This window comes from Hippocampus guttulatus, chromosome 3 (genome assembly GCF_054856545.1).
Source record: "Hippocampus guttulatus isolate MCC_2025c chromosome 3, RoL_Hgut_1.0, whole genome shotgun sequence".
NCBI lineage: Eukaryota > Metazoa > Chordata > Actinopteri > Syngnathiformes > Syngnathidae > Hippocampus > Hippocampus guttulatus.
In genome coordinates this window covers 29,377,353-29,393,588 of record NC_141263.1, presented here as the reverse complement: position 1 = coordinate 29,393,588, position 16,236 = coordinate 29,377,353, and the positions used below count along the sequence as shown (strand labels likewise).

The following is a 16,236-nucleotide window of genomic DNA, read 5'->3' as shown; positions in this document are numbered from 1 at the left end:
TCTTTGACCAAAGCTCCATTTTTTGATCAAGCAACCTCCTGCAATGGACACGTGACTGCACGGCAGTCTAACTTTTTCCATGTTCAAACATTTTTTAAAAGCTCCAGGGAGCCACTAGGGCGGCGCTCAAGAGCCGCATGCGGCTCCGCGGCCGCGGGTTGCCGACTCCCAATCTAGACCTTGTTTTCAAATTGCCGGAGACTCGACTGAATGCGGAATGATGGACACTCACGAGTAAAAGGAGGATGACCTGATGACTGATAATTGGGGGGAAAAAAACGACGGAGATGACCTGCATCTGACGACCGCGCGGACGTTCACGTCGACCGGATCCCGGATTTTGCGCAGCCGCGACTGCGCCCGGATTTTGGGCACCCGGATTTTCTGCTTCCCCCGATCGCACGCGGATTTTCTGCTTCCATGACTGCGGAGACACAAGACGACTTTATGTCAAAAACCTCAAACGGAGATGCCGTCGGACAGTCCGCGGCGGTCCGGCTGCACGGGGGGCTGCTGAAGTGGAGGATGAGGAGGGAGGAGCTTCGGCGCGCGGCGCGGATGCGTGTTTGGATCTGAGAGTCGGCACTTGGGATTGAAACGGATCGACGCGGGACACGATCACATCCGAGCGGCTGCGCACATATTCAAGACAAGTGAGAGCCGCAGGTCAAAACCTTTCGGAATCAAAGACGGGGTGGCGCGCGCGTCCGACCCGGAGCGCGCGTCGAGGGGCGTGCCGGCCGTCCGTAGATCCTCCGGTCAGCCTCACCTCCCGCAGGCCTCTGACCGCCGCGCCGTGCTGCCGGCGAGACGACGGCTGAGCGCGCCGGCCGTGTTTCAAAATACACAACGCGCCGTTCGTGCTGTCTGAGCGAGTTGGAGACAAACTAAACTGCCACTTTTTGAAGAAAGGCCCAACAGTCTTCATCAACGGAGTCCCTTGAATCGACCAACCAATGTTGGTTTGGGGGGGGGGGGGCCTTCTCTCCAATGTCTGAACCTCTGCAAAAGGTACCCGCGGGTCGTCGCAAAGCTGCAGCTGCTGCGAATGACGCGGCTGCTCCGGCACGTCCTGACGGAGCAGATCAAAGACCGCCTCGTTGAAAATCTCCATCACCGAGGCTGTGACGGAGAAGTCGGTGCCACGCAGCTCCTCAAAAATGTAGCGGATGGCTCTGAGGATGATGCCTGGCTCCGGGTTCTGCGAGCGTAACGAGAGCCAAGCGGTCGGGAAACGTTCGCGGAGGGCCGTCGCCCAATGAGAGGTGCGTCAAACTCGCCCGCCGCCAGCCGCTGTCCAGATGGTGACGCCACCGTCTTCCCGCCACGGTGCGCGTCTTGCCCGTTGCCATCGGCCCGAAGCTGCAACGCATCCACCGAGAACAATGTTCAGCCCCTCCGGGAATTTGCAATATCCGGCCACAATTCGACACATCACCGAATGATGGCGGGGTTTGCAATTTCCATCGATCATTCAAGTCCAAGTTGGCGCCCAAGTAGGCGCAATTATGGTGCACTTGAACCCTCGGAGGACATCTTCCAAGATGGGAGGCACAACTCCGTTATAGACGTCAACCCGGGTGGTGCCGGGTGCCAACAGCTGCGGGATGCCAACAACATCAACAAAAAGTGCACAAAGGTACGGCTGAAGGGGCATCTCATCACCTACCGTCGGCACACTAACTTGCTTCAATTGCGTATCGTACACAATCCTGTATCTTGTCAATGCATTCGGCATCGCTCGTGATGGGTGCATGTTGATACTGTGTCGCTGACCACTTCTACCTCCTGGACCTTCAAAATCCCTGCGGCGAACCCACTTGACAGACTGAACTGACTGATTTGATGATGAAGTGTATACAATATCATTCACGTCCATGCATTCATATTGTATCGTTGTGTTTCAATAATGTGAAAATTAGGTGAATGAGGATGCTTGTGGGCTTTGTCTTCACACGTGTTTATTTCGAAAAATAAGATGCTCCAGTGTTTTAAATTTCAGTCTGTTGCTTTTCTTGCATGCCATTTCCCCTGCTGTGGAGAACACACACACACACACACAATGGAATAAGACATGTCAAAAATCCGAGAGGCACTTGGTCAGACAAGGCGATTTGAATAAATACCTTATTCTCCAAAAGGAGATCAAAATGGCTCTACACGGTGGACAATTTGAACCAGAAAATTTCCGGGTTTTTTTCACCAACTCCAAATCATTTGGAGTTGGTGAAAAAAGTAACGCAGGAATACAACTCAGAACACAGTAATGCCACTAAGTAGAATGATGATTAGACATTAAGCAGACATTGTATTATGGAGATCTACAATAAATATCATTGAAAATTTCGTGGGTTTTTTTCTGCCGTTATTTTGACATATAAAATGCTTTGGGATGTTATAAGGATTTTTTGCTCTTTATAAGGATTTTTTTGGTAGTTTATACAGGTTGGCGCTCCGAAAAGTTGACAGGTATGTATTAAAGAGGCTTTAAACTACGACAGCAGCTAAGCTAGCCGAGCGGAACAATTTGGTTCTGCCGTCTTCGGGCAGAACCAAATTGTTTTTTTTTAACCATAAAGATTGTTAAAAAAAACTACGAGATGGGCAGCAGTGATTGAACCGGAAACACATGTTTAAAAAAAAAACAGCGCAAGGGGGAGCGGTGATTGAACCGGAAATAGTAATGTGTATGTATTGGTAGCACGTTCGTTTTGTTCTCTGTTTGCTGAGAATTGTATTCTGACTTGTTCAATAAAGATTTAAATCTCAAAAAATATATTTTTAACCGGAAATAAACAAAGGGGCGGTCCGAGCGGGAAGTTGAATTATTTCCGGGTGACGGTCGGGTGCGCCATTTCCGCATGCTCATAGAAGAGCGGCGCAGCGTTGAAAAGAAGCGAATAGTGTCGCTGTTTTGGATTCGGGCTGAAAATGGTGAAGCTATCTGCGGAGCTGATCGAGCAGGCAGCTCAGTACACGAACCCGGTGAGGGACCGAGAACTGGACCTCAGAGGTACGTGAGCGCACGCCGCCGCCCGTCACCCCCGCGTTAGCCTGTTAGCTTGTGAGTCCGCCTGGCCGCATTTTCGGCACGGAACGACGGGAAGGCGCCTTCGTAGACGGGGACAGCGTCCGGCCTCCACCTCGCTGTCCTCTTTCCATTTCGAATCCTTTGGTTCAAGATGGCTCAAATGTCAGCGGGTGGGGACGCGTGTCAATTTGGGGCTGGGGGGGGATGCATCGGAGCGTTCTTTGTTTCCGAGGGCTTCGGCGACGACGCGGGTGCGAAAGTTGAGATTCTTTTAGCACGGCGAACCTATCTGGTCGACGTCTTCGTGCGAAGTCGGCAGAGGTGGAGATCTGAGGTGGGGCCTGTTTTTTGTCGAATTCGATTTTCAAACCCCCCTGACTTTCCCCAAAAGCGGCGGTATCGTCGGGGAGATTAGACACCGCTCGAAACGTCGTCGTCATTTTAAGGACGATGTGTTCACGGTGCAAGAATTTGCCAATCGTGTTCGACCTGCATCATTCATCGCATACACTAAAACACAGGTGTCAAACACAAGTCCCGGGGGCCAGATCCGGCCCGCACGGCATTTTATGTGGCCCCTCGAAAGAAAATCGTGTAAAATGTGCACCGAAATGTCAAGTTGACACGCGTAATAAATAAATGAGATTTTGTAATCCCGTTTACACTCGCTTGAACTACATTTGAACAAACTATTATAGTTGACCGATTAAAAAAAATAACAAGTGGTCCAATCATTTGCTGTGTGCAAATAATTATGTGACGAGACGATTAAAAATGTTTGCGGTTTCGACGGCCTTTCGAGGGATGATGTCATTCCGAAGTGGCCCGGAGACGGAAATGAGTTTCTAAAAGATGAGACGTTTCTCGTTCAAGCTGAGAGACCCGACTGTTGGTCGCAAACGATTTTTACCGTTGACCTTTCTGGCTGCGACACGTTCCCCGAAAACTTGCTTTTGTGCCTTTTTGGCTCCCAGGCGGCGGGGTGTTTGATGAGCCGTTTATTTACTTTTTTGGAAACAGGTTATAAAATTCCAGTTCTGGAGAATCTGGGGGCCACTTTGGACCAGTTTGACACGGTGGACTTCTCGGACAACGAAGTTCGCAAACTGGATGGCTTCCCGCTCCTCCGACGCCTCAAGACCTTGCTGATGAACAACAACAGGATCTGGTGAGACACGTCGAGACTTTGCTTGCAGTACGCGTGCATGAGAGAAGTCGGCGGAATGCCCAAATTTTTGCCCTTGGCTTTTGTTGCTGTGCGCAGTCGCATCGGAGAGAACCTGGAGCAGAGTCTTCCCGATCTGCGAGAACTTATCCTGACCAACAACAACATCCAGGAGCTGGTGAGTCACACAGGGGGGGGGGGGGGCCTCGAGCCGTGTCCCGAGGTGGCGGAACGCCAATTGCGCCGGTGTGTTTCAGGGCGACTTGGAGCCGCTGGCGTCGGTGAAGACCTTGACCCTGCTCAGGTGAGAAGCGCGATGCCGGCGAGAAGCCGCGCGGTTCGCCCGCCGGCGGCGCTGACTCTGTCCTCCCCGCCAGCTTGCTGAGGAACCCCGTGACCAACAAGAAGCACTACAGGCTCTACGTCATCCACAAGGTCCCGCAGATCCGCGTGCTGGACTTCCAGAAGGTGAAGCTCAAGGTGGGTGGCCGCCGGCCTCGCCCGCTTTGTCCGCCCCCGTCCGGATGGCGCAGGAAGTCCCCCGGCGCTCGGCCTCGCGGGCGTCCCCGTCGCCTTTAACCGCGGTCTGCTTGTGGTCGCAGGAACGCCAGGAGGCCGAGAAAATGTTCAAAGGCAAACGCGGCGCTCAGCTGGCGAAGGATATCGCCAAGCAGAGCAAAACGTAAGGGGCGTCGGTCCCCGGGGGGCGGGCGCGCTCGGCGTATCTCGTATTTGACTGGAGAACAGATACTACGCCGGATCCGCCGCGGAGGGGAAGCCGCCGAGCGAGCGCTCCCCGTCTAACGTGGGCCTCTGGCTTGCCCGCAGGTTCACGCCCGGATCGGCGTCGCAGCTGGAGAAGAAGAGGACGGGTCCGTCGCACGCTGACGTCGAAGCCATCAAGGTAGGGCGGCGTCATTTAAGATGAGAGATGCAAAGGTGGGCTCGCGGCGTGCTACCCGCGCCTTGTCCCGGGAGCGAGGGCGACGGTCGTCCGCCGATTGTTCAGAGAGACAGCGGGTGGCTTTATTTTGCTTTGTTGTCAGAACGCCATCGCCAAGGCGTCGTCACTGGCCGAGGTGGAGCGCTTGAAAGGAATGCTGCAGGCGGGACACATCCCGGGACGAGACCGCACGCAAGGTCTGCGGCCCGCCGTCGCTCGCTCGCTCCGGACCGACGCGCCACATCGCTTTTCTTCTTCTCCTGCAGATGGCGCCGGCGCGGAGGAGGAAGAGGACGACGACGAAGGCCACGCCTCCCAGATGGACGCTCAGATGGAAGAGGTCGAGGACATGGAACAAGAGCCTCACGTCAACGGCTCCTGAATACCCCCCCCCCCCCCCCCCATCTTGTACATTTTATATGGACGTCAAATCACATTAAAGTTTCTTTTTGACTTTGTACGTCCGCCGTGCTGGGAACCGTCCTTTTCTTGGCGCGCCGATGCTGGAATCGGGCCTTTCGAACGCAGAGACGACCCCCCCAAAAGTGAAGACTCTCTTTTGGAACGGGGCAAGTCGTGCGCTCAAAAAAGAGGAAGGGACGGGATTCAACAAATCCCCACCGCCCCGTCATGAATTGAAATGAATGAAGATACATATTTGGAGGGTGCGCGCCGACCTATGCCCCCCCCCCCCCCCACACCACCCTCCCTTGTGAAAATTTCTAATGTGCTTTGGGACAATCTCTGATCGGGATCTGATAGGTCATCCAATAAAAAAATGAAGGTCAAAGGTCACAAGGTGGCAACAAATGACGAGGAGGAGGCACTTTGAGCTTCGATTTGATTTATACAACAGCAGAGAAACCGAAAAGCGGTTGGTCTTTCTTTGCAATCGCTTCCAGTTGGATGGGGAAAGGAGTGCCGATTGGCTGCCAAAGGGGGGCTGCAGAAGCCAGTTCATTTGTTGTACTTGCCGCGGGCGGCGTTCGGGTTGACTCTGCGGCGGCCGGCGCCGCAGTCGGCGTCTCGGAGCTTGAGGTTGGCGGCGCGGCTGTAGACGTCGTTCTGGCAAAAGGGCGACGCCCCGCCGGCCGCGTAGTCCGGGTCCCACGCGTCCGTCTTCTGGCGGGCTTTTCGCGACAGACGCTGCTGAGGGAAGCGCTGGTCTTCGCACACGTGGGGGTTCCGACTGTGCTTACCCCCCCGCGGCAGCGGCAAACTGTACTGCAACGGCGAAAAGCGGAACGATGCCGCCGGTTAGCTTCGTTAGCCGCTCGAGTTTTTGGAGGGCGTGTCTTGTTTTTTTTTTTACCCTGAGGCCGCGAGCGTTGAGCACTTTGGGGTTTCTGGAGAAGTGCATGCGCACGCGTCCGTCCTCGTCGACGCTGACGCTGACCTTCTTGAGCGTTCGGTTGCCGCACTTCGGGCAAAACTGTTTGCTCATGTCGCTCGTGGTCCTGACGCAAACGACGCACACGCTCTCAACGGCGCGTACTTCCTGCGGCCGGGGGCGAGCAAACGCGCGTGTACTCACGTGAAACAGGCGTGACATCTGAGGATGTAATTGCGAGCCTGTTTGATCAACATCCCGTTGAGCGACACCACGTGGAGCCCCATCTGGATCAGGACGTTCTGCGCGGGGGGGAGTCGCACGCCATCAATCACATGATTCAGTCACTGGAGTAGCACGACGGCGTGCGGGTCGCGCGCAGTTCCCGCGGAAACGCCGCTCACTCGCCTGCATGGCGAAGTCTGTGGTCAAACATCCCACTTTGACACGGGCAGCCGTCGTCCAATCGGACGACTCGATCTTCATCTGTCCAATGTTGCTGGGCGTGATCCAACCTCCTCCGTCGTCGTCGTCGTCATCCTCCTCCTCAACCTCCTCCTCCTTCTCTTCTTCGTCGTCCTTCCCGACGACTTCCTGCGTGCCATCTTCCTCCTACATCGACAAAAGCATCAATGAGCCGCTCCGGAGAAGTGCCGCGAGCGAACGGGCGTTGTAATGACCAGCAGAGCCAGCAGGTGGCGGTCAACGGGGGCCGGTGTTTGCCTCCAGAACAGGAAGCTGTTGAAATCGCCCGCGTCAGCCCCGGGGGGCGATGCCGGTGGCTGCGGCGTGCTCCTCGCTTCCCGTTTGCGTTGGGAAACCTGGCGGGAGAAGACGACGGGTCAAATGCGAAGTGCGCGTGGGCCAAAAGATGAGCCCTGACCTCCGAAGGGAAGTGGAATCCCGCCACGTTGACAGGCGTCTCCGGGTGGCGCCGCGTGTCGCTCACGTCCACCTGCAAAGGACGAGTAGCAGGCTGTGGGAGCGGCACGGTGGGGGCGGGGGGGGGGGGGGGGCGGAGTCGCACCTGGAAGCGGGGCTCCTTGCGCAGGTGCCCCGTCCCGACGTGTTCCTCCTCCAGCTGCAACGTCAGCGCCAGGACTTTGATGTCGGTGGACGACAGGCTGGGGTAATCGCCAGTCTTCTTGGAGAATTCCGTCACTGAGAGAGCGGCGAAGGCAGAGTCAGTCCGCGCAGACCCCGCCCCCGCCCCCCGCCTTCGCCGTTACCGAATCGGACGTGCTGGGCTGCAGGCTGTTGCAGGTTGAGCCGGTACGGGAGGAAGGCCAGACTCCTCCTGGTGGCTTTGTCCCGGATCTCATCCACGACCTCCCTCGGCGTGTACACGGTCTTCCCAATGTCCTGAAATGCAGCGCGTTTCAAATTACGAGTCGTCGCTCCATCTACTTTTTACTTCTCATTATATAGACTCATATTATATAAAACGGATACACATGTGTACACCTATACATACATACACATATATATACATTTATATGAATATATACCCACACACGCTTATACATATATGGGGCGGCCCGGTGATCGAGTGGTTAGGTTAGTGCGTCGACCTCACAGTGCAGACGAACCGATTCCAGCTCCGGCCTTCCTGTGTAGCGTTTGCATGTTCTCAGTCTATTTTGCTGTGGTGACATCACTACTACATTAAATGTAGTAGTTGTGGTGTCAAGTAGTAGTCGCAAAGTGGCCTAGCAGATGTAGTGCCACGTAGCCGCGCCATAAAGTGGTTGTCGTGAATGTGAACGCTTTCGCGTCGACGGATCGCAAATTATGACGTCACCCGGTTGATGCGAGGCAACGTCAATACTCACGGATAAAAAAAGATCAAATCCGATTCGATGCCTCATATCAGATGAGCATCGGGCAAAGTTTGTTTTATGAATGTTAACGACAGTAAAAGTCACCTGGAGAGGAGCTTTGTTCAGAAAGGCTGCCGCGTCCGCGACGACATGCTCCACTCCGGGCTGCGCCATCTTGGATCGGTGACGCAAACTGCCCGGCCAATCAGAGAAGACCTTCGGTACTCGGAAATCCGAGTAATCCGAAAAATATCCGCGTTCTTTGAAATTGAGATGATAGTCAGTTGAAAAGCAGCACGGGACAGTTTGTTTTCTTTTCCGTATCGAACAATTCAATTTCACCAGCCCGAGAGCCACCGAGAGCGCGCGACGTCGGTGGACGAGTTTGTCACGTGACGGTTTGTTGACGTCTCAGTCGCTCCGACAAGATGGCGGCCCGCTGGAGCAGCGAGAATGTGGTGCTGGAGTTTCGAGACGCGCAGGTGCGTTCGGTCGCTTCTTCTCCAGCTTGAACTAACTCGGAGTTTATGCTTGCACAAACGGCAATCGATGTGAGTTCGTTTTTGTCACTGGTGGCGCACAATCCGATTCCAGATGGCGAGTATTGCCGCACGACTGGACACCGTCCGTTGCTCAACGACTCTCTCTATTCTTCCGCTCGAAATTTGGACGGTCGCAAATGTGTATTGTATTTTGCTCCGAGTGGATTGTTCGCTATCGCGGTGGAGGGCGTCCAACGAGCCGAGATCAATTCCCCGTCCCTTCGAACGTAACGTGTCAAACGGCACAATGTCGAGGCTTTCCCGCGTTCTTTTTCCTTCGTTCGCATCACCGTTCGATTTTTGTTGCGCCGTCGCACCGAAAAGAAACGCTAGTTGGAAATGTAGCTTTCACCAACGATGGCACGAAATCGATTCTGTTGATGAAATCGGCAAAGGGTCTCCGCGGGCTTCGGTAGCAACGCCGGCCCGATGGCCCGACACCGGGCCATCGGCTTCCGACCCAACTTGAGACTGGTCCGAGTGGGCCAAGGCAGGATTGTTCAAAGCCGGTCCCCGAGAGCCGCATGTTTCTACACGTCTCCCTCCCCCCGACGCAGTCGATTCAAATGATCCGGGCTTCTTCGAGGCTCGCTGGGGAGCCCGTGATTTAAATCCGGCGCGTTGGAGGAGGGAGACATTTCAAACATCCGGGACGGCGGCCTTCGAGGATCGCGGGCGGACATCCCCGGGCGCAAGCGCATTTTGGAAGTTGCGCAAAAACGGGGCATTTTCCCTTTTGGACGTGTTCAACGCTATGGCTGAAGCGACCCGGCCAAAACGGGAATCCTTTGATTGCGGCGTGTCTCCATCGCTTCTGTCGGCCGATGTTCCTTTCCTTTCTCGGGCCGGTTAGTCGCCCATTTTTCCTGGAGGCGGAGTCTCCAAGCGTGGTGCCGGCGCCGCTTTCAAACGTGCGTTTTTGTTTGGGAAGTCCATGCTGGAGTTTCGTCGCCGAGAAGAAAAAGGAGCCGGTCCGCGTTCTGGCCGAGTTTTTGTTTTTCTGGCGCCGCGAGGGGCGTGAACGGCGGTTCCCCGGTGAGTGCCTCTCAACACGTTGTCATGTTGTGTCGGTGTTGGCAGGCGACCACCATGTCCGTGGACTGCTTGGGCTCGCACGCCGTGCTTTCTGGGTAAGTCGCCCCGCGAACATCACGCTGGCAGAATCAGAATCAGAATCAGAATCATTCTGCTTATGGTTTGGAGCAATCCCTCCCTAAAGTCCGACATCGGGGATTGGCAACCGGACGTTTTATTTATTTATTTATTTATTTGGAGGGTCGGGGGGGGGGGCATAGGGCAGTCTACTTCTACAAAATGCACTTTTCAAGAAGGACAAAGAAGGTCTTCACATCTGGTTTTCCATTGAACCAATGTACGGAAGAGCACGTCTTCATATATCTGAAATGTCCAAGGCATCAAACTCCTCACCCCCCCCCCCCCCCCAAAGCTCCCCACACGCAAAGCGCTCTGAAGAGGCAAGGCACCCGAAGCGCAAGAAGTCAGCCGTCGCTCGCTCGCCGACAGGCTAGCAATTAGCTAGCCGCTATCTCGCGCTTTAGCTAGCCGCTAAACTACGGATTTGGGTCTACGGGGCGAGGTCGTGCGACGTGGCCCCCCTTGCCAAAAAGCGGCCTTCTCCCCCCCCCCCGCCAGCCGGCGTTTCCTGTACGTGGCCAACCTGGAGGCGCCGTCGGAGCTGCCCAGGAAGATGTCCCGCCAGAGCAAGTGGGACGTGGGCACCGTCCAGTGGAACCCTCACCGCTCTCAGGCGCACATCTTTGCCGCCTCGGTGCGTTGGCGCCGAACGCCGCCACGAGCCCGACGTCGCTTTCACCCTGTGTGTGTACGTGTGTACGCCGTTTCCAGAGCAACCAGCGGGTGGATTTGTACTCGTGGAAGGACGGCGGAGGAAGCGTCCACACGTCGCTGCAAGGACACACGCGAGTCATCAGGTGCGTGACCTCCCATCACGGGCTGTCCCGTCATGTCGACGCGTGACGATGCGGCGTCGTGCGCGACCTCGCGGCGGTGTGGGGACCTCGCGAGGCGCACGGGATCACGTGACGGAAGGACTATTTTCTCCGCCCCCCCCCCCACCCCCCCCCCCCCCTTCGCCATCACGCGACCGGACGCAGCGACCTGGACTGGTCGCGCTTCGAAGCCGAGTTCCTGGTCAGCAGCTCGGTGGACACGTACATGTACATCTGGGACATCAGGTGAGAAGGGCGCGCGCCGAGCTCCTTTTCACGTGAGCTCGCGTGAGCTTTTGTTTTCGGTCCCCCGCCGCAGAGACGCGCGCAAACCCGCCGTGGCGCTGTCCGCCGTCGGTGAGTGCAAACAAACGGGCGAGGGCGAGCCGGCCCCCCGAATCGAAGCGGTCCCCAAGAAAGGACTTTTTTCACTCCGACGGGTTTGTCGCCGTCAGCCGGCGCGTCGCAGGTCAAGTGGAACCGCAGGAACCGTAACGTGCTGGCGTCCAGTCACGACGGCGACGTGCGCATCTGGGACAGACGGGTGAGAACGGACGCCCGCCCGCCCGGCCGGCCGGCGCGCCCCACAAAAGCGACAAACTCAAATCGGCTGCGGGCGCGTTTGCAGAAACCCAACGCGGCCTGCGAATACGTGGCGGCGCACCTGTCCAAGATCCACGGGCTGGACTGGCACCCGGAGCACGAGTTCATCCTGGCCACCAGCAGCCAGGACAACTCCGTCAGGGTGGGACGCCGGCGACGCCCAACCCCCAACCCCCCGCGACCACCCTGACCTCATTCGCGATATGTTCTGTGCGTGCAGTTTTGGGACTACCGGCAGCCCAGGAAGTACTTGAACATCTTATCATGTCAGGTTCCCGTGTGGAAGGCCCGATACACGGTCAGGACGCCGCACGTCCGCAAAGGCTCCCCCGCGTCTGCGTGCGCGTCACGGGCTTACGTGCGCTTTCCTTCAGCCCTTCTCCAACGGGCTGGTGACGGTGATGGTTCCGCAGCTGCGGCGCGAGAACAGTCTCCTCCTGTGGTCCACGCTGGACCTGAACAGCCCGGTGCACGCCTTCGTGGGACACGACGACGTCGTGCTGGAGTTCCAGTGGAGGCCGCGGAAGGAAGGTCAGGAAACGGAACTTGTCGTCCGTGCGGCCGCAGGTGGCAAAAGAACCTCCGGACCGTCGGCGTAAAAAGCAGGATCGAAGAGGATTTGACATTCCCCCTCCCCAAAAGAGGCCGAGCCGCGACGACCTCACGTTGCCTCTCGTCCTCCTTCCGATTCGCGCCCGCCGGCCGCGCCTGAAAGCGGTTGACGCGCGTCCTCGTTTGTGCGTCAGGTTGCAAAGACTTCCAGCTGGTGACGTGGTCCAGAGATCAGACGCTAAGGATCTGGAGGCTGGACCCGCAGCTCCAGAAGGTCAAGCTCCACCCGCTTAGCCCAGCGGCCGTCCCACGACGTCTCATCGTCCTCGTCCTTGTCCCCTTTGTCGCGCCGCAGCTGTGCGTCAGCGACCCTGCCGACCAGCCGACGGACGGCGCGTCCGCCGTCGCCGAGACGGACGAGTCGCCCGCGTCCGCCGATTCGGAGGGACGGCGCGCCAGAGTCGCCGTCGGGCCTCATCCGCACGGTGGCGCACCCGCTCCTTCCGCCCATCTCGGTCTCGGTCACCCCCGCGCTCCGTCCCCTTCAGATCGCGACGGCGTCTCTCGTGCGGGCGGCGGGCGGGACTCGGCGGCGGCGGCGGCGTCTTCCGGACTGGCTCAGACGCTCCAGCAGGAATTCTCTCTGGTCAACCTGCAGATCCGGAACGTCAACGTGGAGGTGAGACGCCGGGGCTGGCGGGCGCCGCCTCGCGGGTGACTTAACGCTTACCTTTCCCGATTTTGCGGAGATGGACGCGGTGAACTGCAGCTGCGTGGTGTCGGCTCACTTCGGGACTCATCGGGTCCGCCTGCTCATGAAGTTCCCGGGACAGTACCCCAACAACAGCGCCCCCACCTTCCAGTTCATCTCCCCGACCAGCATCTCCGCCGCCATGAAGACCAAAATCCACAAAGTACCGTACGCCGCCCCCCCGCGCCCCCCCCCCCGCGACGTCCTCACGTGCCGCTCTTGCCTTTCAGATCCTGACCGACGTGTCCCTGCAGAAGGTGAAGAGGAACCAGAACTGCCTGGAACCTTGCGTCCGGAAGCTGGTGTCCTGTCTCGAGTCGGACGCGGTGAGAAGAGGCCAATTAGCTTAGCTAGCCAAAACGTGAAACGCGTATCGTCCCCGGCAGGAAGACGGCCCGTCCTCGGGACCTTTTGTGCTGTCCAATCCCGTGGCTCCGACGCTGCAGGCCTTCCCGCGGGTCGTCAACACCTACGGCTCCTACCAGGTAACCCGCGCGGGAGATCTTTGCTCGGCGGCCTTCGCGCATGGCTGAAGTGCGCCTCCCCGTCAGGACGCCAACATTCCCTTCCCGCGCACGTCGGGGGCCCGCTTTTGCGGCACCGGCTGCCTGGTTTACTTCACCCGGCCCGTCACCATGCACCGCGTGGCCCCGCCCACCGAGCCCACGCCCAGGTAGCGCCGCCCGCGCGCCCGCGCCCGCCCCGGCGCGCCAATGTTTTCACGCGCGTGCGTATCTGTCGCGCGCGTCAGGTCGCTGTCGGCTCTGTCGGCCTACCACAGCGGCGTGTTGACGCCCATGAAGATTCGCTCCGAGTCTCAGAACGCGCTGCGACTTTACAGCGGCAGCCCCACCCGAGCCGACAAAGACACCGTGTCCATCTCCTCCTTCTACTACAAGGAACGGGTGAGGCGCGCGCGCAAATCCGGCACAAAAACGTAGCGAGACGTTCGGTACGCGCACGTTGGCCGTACCCGTGTGCTCGCGTCCTCCAGAAATCGCGGCGCTTCAAGAGCAAGAGGGACGTCGGCGACGGCCGCTCCGTCAAGTTGGCGGGGAAGGTCATCGTCCAGGAAATCTCCTGCCTGCTTCCCGTCCACAAAGTTCTGGGAGAGAATTACATGTGAGTGGGCGGAGCCCGACCGCGAGTCACGTCCCCGCCGCGCGCGACCTCACGTCGTCTGCTCCTTCTCTCAGCCTGAACGCGCGCGACACAGAGGACACGTGTCAGAAGAACGCCGCCGCCGCGCTGGCCGCCGGCCGCCGAGACGTGGCCAAGGTAGACGCGTGCGCGCGCAAGCGCAAACGTCCACCTTCATATTTGCTCGCGCGCGCCTCCAGGTCTGGGCCCTGGCCTCGGCGGCGAGCGAGCGGGGCCTGAGTCCCGACTCGGACCCGGACGCCGAGGCGCCGTGGGCCAGTCATCCGTTTGGACGCAACCTGCTGGAGACGCTGTGAGTCGCCGCTCGCCGATCGCGCCGCTCGCCGATCGCGCCGCTCGCCGCTAACCCGCCGTCGTCGTCTGCCCCCAAGCGTGGAGCACTACAGTCGCATGAGCGACGTGCAGACGCTCGCCATGCTGTGCAGCGTCTTCACCGAGTCGGGCCCCGACCGCCCGCACGCCGCGCCGCAGGCCCACCCGGCGCGCTACGTAAGTATGGACGCGCCCCGAGGTCGCCGCGTCGGGACGCGGGAAGTGACGCGCGGCGGCCTTGTGTCCAGCCCGGCCCGAGCGAGACCTTTGCGTGTCGGGACACCCTCCCGGAACAGGCCGGCGCCGGCGGCGAGTCCCCCGAAGACGCCCGCCACGGCAACCGGGGACACGCCGACCTGCGGGAGCGCGAGCGGCACGACATGAACAAAAGGTGAAACTCCACCCCCCCCCCCCCCCCCCCCCCCAATCCCTAAATAAAAATGTGGCGATGTCACTTCCGCAGACTTTTGGACCCGACCGGCACGCCGCGGTTCGACGACTTCAAGAAATGCTACGCGGAAATTCTGTATCGCTGGGACCTCCGAGACAAGCGGGCCGACGTGCTCAAGTTCGCTTCCCGCCCGGCCGAGCCGCACCAAGGCGTCGGTACGCCGCGGCGCTCCCGTCCTCCGCGTTCCGGCGTCCGACCCCCCCGCCCCCTCGACCGCGGCTCACCCGCACTTGTGCTTTCAGGGTTGCGCGTGTTGTGCTGCCACTGCGGGAGTCCCAGCCGCGGCACTCAGTGCGCGACGTGCAGGCGTCTCAGCTTCCGGTGCGTGGTGTGTCACGTGTCCGTGCGAGGCTCCTCCCACTTCTGCCTCAGCTGCGGCCACGGCGGCCACACGGCTCACATGATGGACTGGTTCCGGCGGCAGGAGCAGTGCCCGGCCGGCTGCGGGTGCCGCTGTCTGCGGCGGAGCAACTTCTGAAGGCCTCGCCGGACCCCCCCGCCCTCGGTGCGCCGACGCTCGACGACGTCCGAGTCGCCGCGCTCTTCGGCCCGCCAACGCGTCGGCGGGAAAGGTCGGCGCGCTTTCGCAATAAAAGCTTGATTGATCGCACCTTTCTGTCATTCGCCTCAATCTCCCTTTGGACTGACTGAGCCAATGATTGCCAATCAGAAGTCCCCCCCCGTGCCCAACTTTGGAGGTCTTTTTTTTTCCCCCCAGAACTGCCCACCAGCACGATACGCACATTCATCGAGTTTTATTTGTTGAGATTTCCTTTTTTTTTGTGGATCACAAAACGGGAAACGGCCAGACGTTTCTTAGTGATCCATTATTGCCCTTTTTTTTTTTTTTTAATGAACGTTTGCTTTTTTGACCGTCCGCGATCCGCTTCCCCACCGCAGTCTTGCTTTTCGCCAGCAGAGGGCACAATGACCGAAGCCGATCCCGAGTCCGAGGTCCCATCCGGTTCCTTTGCGGGTGCTGCAAAATGTCCCGCCTCTCGGGCCCGCTGTCCATCTCCCCCCGCGGCGACACAACGTGCCCGAGAAAGCCCGAGAACCATCCTTTGAAAGGGAGACGTGGAAAAGAGGCAGGGGGGGCGGGACTTTCAAGTTCAAGGAACTTTGTGTCGTTTGAGGCACTTTTTTTTTTTTTTGGACTCAATTTTTTTGCTTTTGAGTTGAAGGGGGGGGGCATTTTCATTGAATCGCTACTTGGGGACACCTTTTTTTTTTGCCTCTATTGCTGTAAAATGACATTTTGTCCAATTAGGAATTTTGCTTGGATACATCCGGCAGTATTCTGTCGAGTATTTTTCTTTTTTTTCTTGTCAGATCGACTCGTCTTGTCAACCTTGGCCTGTAGTTTTCCCACAATCCCAATTTCTTTTTTCTTTCCACCCGTTTGTCTCATTTGAGGTTTTTGCCGCGCGCGCTTCCTTGTTCTGTGACCATTTGGGGAAGGCCTCTGTCCCACTTTTGCGCCAACACGGAGGCCCACGACACGAAGCAGAGGTGGCAAATCCGGAGCCAGAGAGCAAAACCCCCCCCAGTCAGCAAAATTGGTCCGGCCCAGCTCTGGGGAAGACACGGCACGTCCACTCGGCC

The 16,236-nt window shown here is 58.3% G+C and overlaps 3 protein-coding genes across 5 annotated transcripts; 2 read left to right on the top strand and 1 right to left on the bottom strand.

The window, feature by feature from the left end:
* The first annotated feature begins 2,816 nt into the window (after positions 1–2,816).
* Positions 2,817–5,599, top strand: snrpa1 (small nuclear ribonucleoprotein polypeptide A'). Its single transcript, XM_086108115.1, has 9 exons — positions 2,817–3,013; positions 4,052–4,199; positions 4,296–4,374; positions 4,454–4,500; positions 4,574–4,676; positions 4,799–4,878; positions 5,025–5,100; positions 5,243–5,336; positions 5,406–5,599. The coding sequence occupies exons 1-9, from the start codon at positions 2,932–2,934 to the stop codon at positions 5,519–5,521; spliced, it is 825 nt and encodes a 274-aa protein (XP_085964241.1). The 5' UTR covers positions 2,817–2,931; the 3' UTR covers positions 5,522–5,599.
* A 367-nt stretch (positions 5,600–5,966) lies between these two features.
* On the bottom strand, positions 5,967–8,565 carry nob1 (NIN1 (RPN12) binding protein 1 homolog). The gene is made up of 9 exons (XM_086108113.1): positions 8,395–8,565; positions 7,699–7,831; positions 7,497–7,630; positions 7,353–7,424; positions 7,150–7,290; positions 6,878–7,081; positions 6,674–6,771; positions 6,452–6,596; positions 5,967–6,363 (listed from the first exon to the last, which is right to left on the bottom strand). Exons 1-9 carry the CDS (start codon positions 8,461–8,463, stop codon positions 6,097–6,099), a joined length of 1,263 nt encoding a protein of 420 aa, XP_085964239.1. The 5' UTR covers positions 8,464–8,565; the 3' UTR covers positions 5,967–6,096.
* Positions 8,566–8,575: 10 nt separating this feature from the next.
* wdr59 (WD repeat domain 59) lies at positions 8,576–16,180 on the top strand. Of its 3 annotated transcripts, XM_086108111.1 has the most exons (25): positions 8,576–8,771; positions 9,912–9,961; positions 10,485–10,620; positions 10,698–10,783; positions 10,967–11,047; positions 11,121–11,158; positions 11,257–11,345; positions 11,430–11,546; positions 11,625–11,702; positions 11,779–11,935; positions 12,151–12,230; positions 12,312–12,441; positions 12,505–12,635; positions 12,706–12,870; positions 12,938–13,033; positions 13,094–13,192; positions 13,259–13,380; positions 13,459–13,612; positions 13,702–13,829; positions 13,904–13,985; positions 14,048–14,160; positions 14,240–14,357; positions 14,429–14,571; positions 14,644–14,786; positions 14,874–15,241. In XM_086108111.1, the coding sequence occupies exons 1-25, from the start codon at positions 8,718–8,720 to the stop codon at positions 15,107–15,109; spliced, it is 2,826 nt and encodes a 941-aa protein (XP_085964237.1). In that variant the 5' UTR covers positions 8,576–8,717; the 3' UTR covers positions 15,110–15,241. The 3 variants fall into 3 exon arrangements, with proteins under 3 accessions (XP_085964237.1, XP_085964236.1, XP_085964238.1); XM_086108110.1 differs by having other exon boundaries at positions 12,312–12,635; XM_086108112.1 differs by lacking the exons at positions 10,485–10,620; positions 10,698–10,783; positions 10,967–11,047; ... (3 more) ...; positions 11,625–11,702; positions 11,779–11,935 and having other exon boundaries at positions 8,577–8,771; positions 12,312–12,635; positions 14,874–16,180.
* Positions 16,181–16,236: the final 56 nt, after the last annotated feature.